General features: G+C 40.1%; 1 protein-coding gene across 1 annotated transcript in view; it reads left to right on the forward strand.

Annotated features, from left to right (window-relative positions):
- ecel1 (endothelin converting enzyme-like 1) overlaps window positions 1-12,408 on the forward strand; it is a 43,485-nt gene that overhangs the window by 12,422 nt on the left and 18,655 nt on the right. Inside the window, exons 6-7 of the mRNA XM_026298505.1 lie at window positions 112-236; window positions 11,935-12,157. Of these exons, the coding sequence (XP_026154290.1) occupies window positions 112-236; window positions 11,935-12,157 (348 nt within the window). The remainder of the gene's footprint in view (window positions 1-111; window positions 237-11,934; window positions 12,158-12,408) is intronic.

The following is a 12,408-nucleotide window of genomic DNA, read 5'->3' on the forward strand; positions in this document are numbered from 1 at the left end:
ATCATGACTCTAGGAATCAGTGCATGTATGTGCATTTTTTTTTTGAGAAGGTACTGTAGACTACATGATTCTTTGGGACGTAAACCACTATCATTCCTCCTTTCACCATAGCTTCACTGGAAACGTTTGCTGGACAGAATCTTCCATGACAACTTCTCAGAAGATGAAGAGATTGTGGTGCTCGCCACTGACTACATACAGAAAGTCTCAGATATCATTAAGACCACTTCGAAGAGGTAAAGGAAGAGGCAACTGGGGGTGGGGTGTGGGTTGGTGGTATGGAGAGGGGAGAGAAAGATGAGGGCGCTGAGGTGTATGGAAAATCGATGACTTTAGATGCATGCATTTTTGAGTCGGTACTTTTTGAGTGTGAGTAAGCGGTTTTGTTTGAGGTTGTTTTGTGTGTGGATTGCCTTTAGTTTCAGGCTGTCACTGCACTTTTCAGGTATAATGCAATGTCATGAGGTGTATAGATTGGGTTTTGAGTGTTGCTCTGCATGTATTTATGTATGCATTATAGGTGTATGTGTGTTTAAAGTGAATCACTGTTTGGTGAACTTCCAGTTCTACAGCAGCTGATTATTATTGATCTACACCCACACCTTTCCACCACCTGCAGACTCAGACACAGACGCACATGGATGGACACACACATAAACACACACATAAACACACACACACTCTCTTTCCCCTTCTTCTTCTTGACAGACTCCAGGGGAGGCCTTAGAGGGTTGTTGCACTTCCGGATGTGTATTACAGCCACTGACAGCTCGCCAATAGTCACTGTGCTCTACACAAATGCACAACAGCCTGAAGCCTTAATGCATGGCTGGGTGGCTGGATGACTGGCAGCTGGATTACTTGCTTGTCATTTATGTCTGAGACTGGATACATGTCTGTCTGCCAGTCTGGTAGTATAACCCATTCAGATATTCTGGCAATTTCACGATTCACCAGTTCATGACATTATGACTACATTCAATGTTGGTAATTTTATTATCTCATCTCACCATTTCCAACTCACCATGCTGCCTACTATAAATTTATATACACTGGTCTAGTACACACACGTAGTGTATGTCATTAATTTATTGATCAAAATGGAACTTATCTAAATGAATGGCACCCTCTTACCAAAATCAGATTTTTATTTTGAACCCTAAATGTTCTGTGTCTATGAAATCAATTACCAGCAAAAACCCACTACAAACAAATGATTAGTTGTTTTAATTTCACTAATAAAGCTGTAGTGATTATAAATATATACATGTATTGAACATGAAGGTTCGTTATATCTGGTACATGAATTATGACTATCATAAACCATCTTCATAATTTGGGGCACGAGATCCTTTGATGGCGGATCAACCAGTCTATTAACAATACAGGAAGTCAGTCTACAATCTTAGGGAGAGTTCTCCAATTCAGTGACATATTTACTGTGTGAAATAGTGATGCCAGTCACAAATGCCTATTAAAGATTTATTCAGCTATTTACAATATATACATGCTATTTACACAGGGGGAAATAGAGAGAGAACTGATCTGAGAAACTAGATGAATTAAGGAATAAAACATAACATTCTAACAGCAGGTTGTTTACAGTGGTGGAAAAGAAATCTTGAAATTAATTTATGTTCTGTGTTTGAGTCTGAGGTCTAAACACAGTTTAGGAGGAAGTTTTAAGTTGTAACAATGTTTTTCTAAGATGGGAACAATAATTTCTTTTTCCACCCAGCAAAGTTCAAACACATGTCAAACTTAGTAACTAACCAGAGTCAATAGTTCAGCAACAACATGAATGAAAATCAAAACGTCACATATTTATATGTATTAACTACAAACATGAGTGCCAGGAAAACAATAGCACAGCCAGACCATAGTCTGACAGCAATGCTCTGTATAAGTCTGGACGCACGTTACATAGTCAGCAATTAAAGCAGTGTTTTGATGATGAGTGATGGAACGAAGATGAGTGAAGAGGCGCAGGACAGTCAGTCTTTTATTCTCCCTGGATCCACCAGTATCAGGTACAGCGGAGCACACACTCACACACAAAGCGCCGACAAGGCAACCCCGCCGCTCGGCGTCTAATAAAATATACTCCGCCACTCTGCATCTAAACTACTCAGCACTACTCTGGCAAACAAAAACTCACATACATCAGCAGTAACGTCAGGAACATCATATAATGCTTCAACAAAAAACAAAGCAAAGCAAGCGCTATAAATACACTATGAACAAAAGACTAACTAAACAAATACTAATCTAATCTATACTGATGATATAAACATAAAGCTACCTACCACAACATACAGGCGCTACAGGAAACTAAACACCAAAATAAAAGTCCAGAACCGGAAATCAAAACCTGCTCCATGACAAGCGGAAATATTACAAGGACAGTTCATAAGTCATTGTATAGGTTTCAGGTCTTGCCTGAAAGGGAGTAGTTTCAAGGTATTTATGGCCAGGTGTAAGTAGGGGAGTTTCTTTGTCAAGAGGGTTCTCTCAGTAAGAGCCGGTGGTCTGCTCTTTATCAAATGGAGTCTTGACGGTGCAGTATTTGGTGGAGAGGGCCTGTACCACCCTGTTGTGTACCTTAGTGGGTCACTAAAAGTTTTAGAGCCATAAATTCCCAAAAAAGGTACAAGTCTTGGAATGTGAACCTTTCTCCTGCCTTAGGTCTGCTACACAGCTCTCTAAGAAATATATGAATTAACTTGTGAATTATTTGACGGGATCATATTCTTGTTGAACAGTACAGGTGGTGAGTTATCTGACGCCAATGAGAGAGTATGAGTCAGTGTCAGTTTTTCATAAAGATGACCGCTTTTCCCTGAAAGCTCTGTGCCACACCGCCTGATAATCACATTCAGCTGCCATTCCATTTACTTTGTTTCAGCCTGTTAGCTAACCGTGTTTTTTGTCTTCCCAAATCAGTAGCAACTAGAAATTTGTGCTACCAACCAAATTTTCAGTCAGTCATGTTTTGTGCCACAAAGAAGAATTCCCATCACATTTGATTTGGTGATACATAACTAACGTTTAGGTCAGACTCACATTTACCTTCTTGCTACTAGCCCAAGCCACTGAACAGTCATTATTGGCACATCTGGATCACTGCACAGACCAGATTAGAGCTACAGTAAATGCAAAGGAAGAGAAACACATGATTTCACATGACCAACCAGCTAAGCAACCATCCCATCTAGACGTTCCAGTATCTGACATTGCTTTTCCCCAGCATTTAGCATTGAACCAGAGAAAGAACCAGACACATTCAAAACAGGACTTGAGGTCAGTCTCACATTTAGACAGGGGTTTATCAGCACCACTTTATAATCTACTGCTCTTTATCATTTTCTTCTTTTATCCCAGACTTCTTTTATTCCACATTAGCCCAGCCTAAATATCCACTGTAGCATCATGCAACATCACGCAATGGCCGTTTCTTTTCTTTTTTTTCCATTTTACACAATTTATTATCTGATTTTTGTCCATTCTGTTCACATTATACAGGACATATGCTTAAAAAGACTAAACCACAAAAGGTCATATATTTTTGCAGAGTTTTAGCTCAGCTTCCCATCAGTGTAAAACATTTCTTCTCTATCATATATTTCAAGTTTGCATTCATTTTTTTTTGGAAAACAGAAATTCTCTTACCTCTCTTCCCTCTTTGTGAAGTGCTTGTAATCACAACACTCAAAGAAACTAGCACTGAGTTAGGGTTGTGTCATTAAGTGATTCACAATCCTATGTAAAAATATAGTTCCCATCACCACTGTCATATCTGTTAGCCCAGGTCCACTTCTTCTCAGGCTAGAGAAAGTAGATGGTCTCTCTCTTCCCTTAATGTTTACCAATCGTCTTTTTGCAATGTTTGTCCATCCAACTCACCAATGGCTTTAGTAACACATTTTACACTATTGCTCAATCATCCTGTCCCCCTGCATTTTGTTTCTTTTCCACCTGTATATGCCATGCATCATGTCTTCTTCCTTTAATCGCTTGTTCATTAATGCACTAGAATGAAACTACACACATTATTACTGTCACATACTGTAGCAGTGGAATCCATTGTTGGTCATATTTTTAGCAGACTGTAAAAGAAGCAGTGATCTGTTTAAGTTCACTATGTGTTGGTTAAAATGACTAACTGGAATTCAACAAAGATAATTTGGTAAAAAAATAAAAATGAAATGACTAAATATGAGAACTGGCCCCACCTGATATTTCACAAGCTATCAGTGTAAGTGGCACTTTTCATGTATAGTGAAAAAGAAGTAAGGTTAATCTTTTAACCAGGACTAGCTAATTTTGCACATTGTTGACCTCTAACGTATGTAAGACCATATCAAAAAAGAATGAAATGCTAAAATTAGGAATAATAGAAAACACTAACAATAAATAAAAATAGAAATGCTTCAAATTCAGATTAGAATTGCGAAATTCCCATTTTTTATTTTGAAAGACAATAGGCTTACCATCCTCTAATTTTGACTTCCATGACTATTTTATTTTTGTTTTCCCAAACTTAATTTTTTTGATTTCCACTCTCCAACTCTGCCTCTAACTTTGAGTCAATGTCTTTCTTTCTCGCCAAAACTCTTTTCTTTCCAGTCCCTTTCTCCCCTTGCTCTCGCCATCAGTCTCCCTCCTCCTCCTCAATATGTCTCTCTCCTTCTCAACTTTGCATGATCACCCTCTCATTCCCCCAGTTCTGCCGCAATCCCTTAACACGCCTTTGCTCTCCTTTCTTCTCCACCTCCTGCCATCTTCCTGCTCAGCTGCTCCTGCTCTCCTCCTTTTTCTTACATCATTCTGTCTCTTTTAATCTTTTTTTTTTGTTGTTACTTATTCTCCATTTTCCTTCCACCTCCAGTCTGTCTCCAGGTTCTGTGTCCCAGGAAGTTCATTGTTGGGCTTTAGACAATGGTCTGCATTGCTAGTTCATACGCACACACAGTCACCCACATACAAATAGATAAATAGAGCTATTCCATTTCCTGAGGGGTGTTATTCATTGGAATAGCTCATGAGCACTTGGTTAAAAATGCCCCCAGGTTCTCACATCATGGGGTCTGTTGCCTGTTATGAGATAGTTTGTTACAAGAAAAAAATACACCTGTACACAAACAGGTAATTGAAGTTAGTTCTTAGATTGGGGTCACAGTGGGAATTTGACCATAAAGTGAAAAATCTTGTTAACATTTCTGGGCTAGCGTGTGTAATGTCTACTATTCTTACTATGAATTAATGTACTAGGTATTGAGCACCACAGCTGACCTTATAGTCACACCAAATAAACTGCCTAAATTAGCCAGTTTTGGTGTTTTATGTATTTGTATCAGATTGTTATCAAGCAAAATACAAACAAATTGTGTAGCTTCTATAAAATTACCTGAATGAATGGTATTTATGTTAATATTTAATTTTATTTTGGTGTAACTACCAGTACCATTGTGGCAACATTTTATAGTTATTTTCACCAAAAGAGAAATATTATCTGTGACAAAATTTCCTGATATTTTAAAAGTCAGTTGGAGGCTGGAATAAATGGCTTTTTTCCCCACTCAGAAAATTATATTTAGAACACTGCAGCATGGTGGCTTAGTGGGGTTAGCACTGTTGCCTCACAGCAAGAAGGGCCTGGTTTCAAAACCTGTTAGGGACCTTTATGTGTGGAGTTTGCATGTTCTCCCTGTGCTTGTGTGTAGGTTCTCCCTGCACCTTCCAGGGTGTACCCCTGCCTTTCACCCAAAGAGAGCTGGGATAGGCTCCAGCAGATCCCCGTGACCCTGGTTAAGGAATAAACGGGTATAGATGATGGATGGATGGATGGATGGATGGATGGATGGATGGATGGATGGATGGATGGATGGTTACTATGTTCTCCAACATGTTAATTAATGTTGATTAACATGTTACCATACTGGCATTAGATAAGTAGCACTTAACACCAACTGCACCTGAGGCTAATGGGAATTTTATTTGTTTTCCAGGTATTTGGTCATAAATCAAAGAATTAAATATATAACCTTTAACCTAATTTTGAACTGATGATGGAGCTAAATTAAATTTTAAGGGATCACACATGTCATGTTTCTCATGGAGGAAGAATCAGGGGAACACCAAAGTAAGGATTCTTCCTCTTTGACCCATGAACCATGTCTGTTGCACATATCGTGGCAGTCCACTCAGTAGCTGCAAAGATATTTGAGTCTGGACCAGTGTTCAACCTCACAATCTAATTGAGAGACTAATTATTGCCATTTCTAAAAATAGAATGACATAATGGAACTAAAATCACTTATGTTAATCACTTGACAGCTGTGTTCAAGGTCAATGAAAACTGGAAATTTTCATTTCTTCAAATATATCTCTCACTTCTGTTATTGTTGGGATATGCAGAGTTGGTATTTATGCATTATTGTACAGTAGAGTATAAGCTGTGTCAGGACACACACACACACACACAGACATATAGTACACAAAGACACAGAGTGCCATTGTTTAGCCTTGTGCAGTGGGAACCAGGAGCTGTGGCCAAGGTGTTGCCCTGTTGTATCATTGTCCAATAGAGCAGATGGAAAGGAGATTTTGTTCCTCTCAAGGCCACTAATGGACCACAGAAATACTCTTTTGTATACTTTCATACTCTGCTGGACTCTGTCACTCACTTGCATGCACACACATGTTCAACAAGTACTCTTGAAGATATAACACATTTGAAGAGGCTGGTACAAGCTGACATTGATATAAATACAGAAAAACAGAGGAGAAAGGTTTAGATTGTTATTCGATTGAAAGAACAGTGGGAAGTTGCACTCTCAGAAGTGAAAAGGTCACAGACAGCCATGTGCTTTGTTTAGCTGTTAGACAGATGTGTGCTTCAGGTTGACAGGATGGATAGTTAAAAATGAGCAAATAATTCTTACTTCACCTTTGTTCTCATCCAACTCCCTTCACTCTCCTTTCCTCCTTCTGGTATTATTTATTTTAACCCCTTTATCTTTCTTTCCCACATGCATTCTTCTTTTTGCTTCCCTCTGTCATTCTCTTCCCTTCCTCCATATGTTGCTTCATTTTTTTGTCCACAGCTTCCACCGTATTTTTTGTTTTGTGTCTGTCTTTTCACTCTCCTTCCCATCCAAACCCCAGGAATGTTTTTTCACCCATCCGTCCACCCATGCATCTTTCAAACTCCATCCTCTTCTTTTGCCTTTATGACTCATCATCTTTCCTTCTACGTATCAGCTTTTTCACCTCCTCTTGTTCTATCCTGAGTGGTTTGAGGTTGCAATTGACAGCTCAATCTATCCATTGCAAACACATTTTCTCCATTAGTGACAATAGTATGTATTGTCTTTGTCTCTATAGGCATCTATTGAACAAGTCCTTCTCTTTATTGTTCTGTCTCTTCATCCCTCCCATTTTATCACACTGATGGCTTCCCCATCATACAAGGCTACTGACAAGAGCAGCCACACCTCCATCTCCTCATCCTTTTCTTTTCTCCCTCCAGTGTGCGTGCGTGTGTGTGTGTGTGTCCCTGTGCACCGCAATGACTGCAGCCAATCCCATTAGCCAGATGAGCAGGCCTCCAATGAAGGGGAAAGCATAATGACAACACCAGTGTCTCTCTCACACATTCCTCCCTTGCTGCTACCCCTCTCTCCGACTGCTCCATCCATTCATCTGTCACTCTTGAGGGTGTGTGTATGTGTTCAATCCATTATTTCATATGTGTTGAATTTGATGCGTACAGTGAATATATGGTAAATGGTCTTATACTTGTATAGCACTTTTCTACACTCAAGTGTACTCAAAGCGCTTTTACACTATTTGTCCATTCATCCACTTACCTACTTGCTCACACATTCATACACCAGGGTAGCCAAGGATTGAACCACCAACCCTCTGGTTCATGGTCGACCTGCTCTACCTCCTGACCCACGTGCACGTGCATTCATGAGAAATGAAACAGCTTCAGTTGAGGGTTCACTTCCTGTTAAGTCTGCCGCTCAGAGTCGTCGTAAAGTGTTTTCAGATAAAGCCTTTGGCCAAAAGATTTCAAATCACTATAACTTCCTGCAGCTGAACGTTGATTCCCAGTTTGGGTTCCTAAGCTGAAATTATATGCAGTAATGCTGCTATAAGGTGCTTTGGATGGAAGACTCCAGCAAAAAGCATTAATGTTTCAGATTTTTTTACGTTTGTGCTGCTTGGATTTGCTATTTTCTGTTTTTATGTCATTATTACACTTTTGTTAATTCTGATAAACTCAAGAAATTTCACTTTCCTTGCCGTCTGAAGTTACAGAAGTTTGTAATAGAGGTCCTCTCCTCCATTACCTACAGGGCCATTACCTGTGGTAATGTGTTGATGCAGTGCATGGGAACTGTGTCTTTTCATCTCTCTAACTAGCCACATTAAAATCCATTCAGCTAATGAGCCTTCACTCAGTCCTCCGATGATTAAGACCCACTGCTTGGTCTGTACCAACAGGCTCTCTGCTTTCATTTAGCGTTGTTGTAACTCCATTACGGCACAAAGCACACATGGACACACACGTGTGACCAGGGGAGCATGGGTGGATTTGACACTGTTTAGGAAGTCAAAGACAAATTAGGATTACATGTTTTGTAAAACTCCATCTTAGCTAGCATGTGATGCAAACTTAGGAAAGCTGGAAAGACTGGGTGCTATTGTTTAATTAAAAGCAATGTTTCTATACTGAAGCAGATGTTGATTTCCATCCATTATCTATACCCACTTATTCCTTAACCAGGGTCACAGAGATCTGCTGGAGCCTATCCCAGCTCTCTTTGGGTGGAAGGCAGGGGTCCACCCTGGACAGGTCACCAGTCCATCACAGGGCCACATAGAGACAAACAACCTCACACACTCACACTCACTCCTATGGGCAATTTAGAGTCACCAATCAACCTGACATACATGTTTTTGGACTGTGGGAGGAAACCAGAGTACCTGGAGAAAACCCACACAAGCACAGGGAGAACATGCAAACTCACCACAGAAAGGCCGGGTTGCAAACCCACAGCCTTCTTGTTGTAAGGCAATGGTGCTAACCACTCAGCCACCATGCTGCCCGATGTGGATTTCATGATCCTAAAAACTAATAAAAAATAATAGTAGTAATAAAATGCTATTTAATTAACATCATTGGCAAGTTATTTGAAAATTGCTTATTACATCTCAGTCAATGAAAGTGTGATTAGATTGCTTTACTAATTACCCATCAGCAAAAGTAATTACAATCCCAGCCCAGTACAGTAAGACAAGTTACTTGTTTTTAGGCTCTGTGCTTCAGTGCATTCAATTTGAAATAGAAAATAAAAAAATAATACTACAGTAAAGTCTAAAGTGTCAAGATTTGAGCCAGTTTACATCCATATATCTGTTTTGGAGATGTAGGCTTTAACACTGGAGGTTCCAAAATAATTGGATAGCTACACATGAAATCAAAACAAAATCATCATTGTTGATATTTCGTGCAAAATGTTTTGCAGTCAATGACTACCTAAAGTCACTGACCCACAGCAGACTCTGTATCTGCCCTGGTGACACTCTCCCTCACCTTTGCTGCAGCCAGCAACCTGCAGCTCTTGGTTGTTGTGGGTCTCTCTGCCTTTAGTCTGGTCTTCAGTGATTGTTATGCAACTCAGTCAGATTTTATCCCTTAACCCTGTAAAACTCTGCAGAGGCTTTGGCTTTATAGAATCATTGTCCTCTTGAATGATGAAATGTCATCCGGTGTGTTTTGATGCATTTGACCTAGTCTGAGCACACAGAATGCTCCTGTGTACCTCTGCATTCATCATGTTGCAGTGAAATCAGTAAAGGCCAGTACGCTGGATCCACTGGCAACCATAACTGAACCAGCACCATGGTTGACAGATGACATAGCATGCTTAGACTTTTTTGACTGTTAAAAATTATTTCTGCAACTTCTTTTGGATGTAGGGCAGCATGGTGGCTTGGTGGTTAGCACTGTGTCCTCACAGCAACAGAAGGTTCCTGGTTCGAAACCTTTCTGTTCAGAGTTTGCATGTTCTCCTCATGCTGGCATGGGTTCTCTCCGGGTACTCCAACTTCCTCCCACAGTCCAAAAACATGTATGTCAGGTTAATGGATGATTCTAAATTACCCATAGGAGTACTCTCCTGTTTTCTGGTGAGGTCTGAAATAATCCACCACTAAACATCAGTCAACCATGCTGTTATGAAAAATAACACTTTGCTATAGAAAATCACAGGAACAAAATAATTAGGATAAGTTGCTTTTCAGTAGCCACACAGCTCATTGTGAAGTATTCCCTTTGACTCTGAGATTACTGTCATTACCATCAAAGGCACCTCAAGTAAAATGTCGCTCATCTCATCCATTTCTCTCAAACATCAAGTTTTGCCATTATCATATAGATGACTTCCATACATGTTGCTCCAATTATGGGCACACACCCTCACACAGACACACACATAGATGAAGAAAATATAAACTCATACCTGTGCACCTCTTTTTAGTTCCTGTATGAACAACTAATGTGCAACAAACAGGTGAAGACAAAAGCATTTAAAGCAGCCACACTTGTAACATATGTTGATTAGCTGATGTTACTTATGATCAAGGACACCACCTGAGTCTTTCATTTATTTATTTTTCCTCCCTTCCGCCAACTCCTGCCTCCTTTTCCCTTTTTTGTCAATTAAATTCACTTCACAAGGGCTCTGTTGGTGGAACCTCAAGGTGCTGTTGCCAAAGGGCTTTTGATTTAATATCTGTCACGCAAAGGGAGAATAAAAAAACAGAGGAAAACAACAACAACAACAACATGCCTTAAGGTCTGCATGGAGCTCCCTCAGTAGGGGCGGTGGGGGCATTTGTCCCTGCAGGGCAGATTAGATGTGTGCACCCAGTGGGGGCACGAGGACACACCAGCACTCAGTTGTCTGGGGGAGAAAACACAGCTTGAATACATAAATGAATGATCCATTTTCTTTCCTCCCGCTCGACACTTTCCTCACCCCTCTGCTGCTTCTGTGCTGAGAGTCACTCTGGATTGGGGGGAGCTGTTCTTTAACTGTTGGGGCCTATTGACTCCTTATTGTTCGCTCTCGATCACTGTCTCCCTCTTGTTTTCTCTCTAACTTTTCCAACTCTTAGAGGGCAGATGGAAAAACAGAAACTTTGAACCAGATGGAACTAGATTACAGTTAAATACAGATGTACAAAGCCAGCAAAAGAGGAGGCGTGCTAAAGTCTCAAATAAAAAGTAAGATCTAACTGTTAAATGTGAGAAAAAATAAGACACTTTTCAAGTGAAAAGGTTAATTCAGAGGAGTTAAAATGCTGCTTTGTATAGGTCTTGCAGTCTTATTTGGTCTGTTATGACCAATAGCTTATGTTAAAGTTGCTTAAAATTAATTGAAGTTTCTGACTCTTGGTCTTTTTTTCTACTTTTGTTACTGTTATGTTATGGTTTAGCTTTTACCACTATCCCATAATGCCACTTGTGCCTACAGTAGCTGCTGTTCAGCAGAAGTTACAGTCTTATTTTAAGGAGCTCTATATTGCACAGGAATGGGTCCTTCGGGCTTGCATCATAGCAGAAGCTGCTTCTGCTACTTTAATATTATTGGAGAGATGTTTTCTGTAGAGAACTGCATGGTTAAAAAGAGCACGCTTATTTTTGAGTCAACACACAAGAACAGACACCAAAATGATGATTGTACACTAGATCATGTACATGATTAACCATCTGTAGAATAATGTTTCACTGCGTGTAGTTTTTGATCTGTCATGTGGGCTACGTGAAACTGTTATATTGTTTTCAGAGACAAATTATATCTAAATCAAATTTATGATAATGCAACTGACCCATCCTTCATGTGTTCTCTGTCCCAGGGTTCTCCATAACTACATGCTGTGGCGCATCGTGGCAGCGCTAAGTGAACACCTGTCCACTGCCTTCCGCAGCACCATTCACGAATTTTCTCGGGAGATAGACGGCACTGAGCAGCAGCTGGAGCTAGGCAGGCTTTGCCTCACTCAGGCCAACAAACACTTTGGCATGGCACTAGGAGCCCTGTTTGTCCAGCAGCACTTCTCCTCACAGAGTAAGGCCAAGGTATGGGTGGCTGATGAGGCTGATACTGTGACAACCAAACCTCACTTTGAGTTTGTTTCATTGATTCCTGACTAAAGCAGTGCTTCCACTTCACTCTAGTTGTATATTTTCTAATTTCCTAATATTAAGTCCCAGTAACTAATAACAGGTTTTGGGAACATCGTTGTCTGGCTACTGTCAGAGGTGTTGGGCAGGTAGTGTACAGTGAGTTTATAAAAATCATTTTGCTGAAAAGAGCTATTGCTCGAAAT

Source organism: Mastacembelus armatus, chromosome 13, assembly GCF_900324485.2.
Source record: "Mastacembelus armatus chromosome 13, fMasArm1.2, whole genome shotgun sequence".
Classification (NCBI taxonomy): domain Eukaryota; kingdom Metazoa; phylum Chordata; class Actinopteri; order Synbranchiformes; family Mastacembelidae; genus Mastacembelus; species Mastacembelus armatus.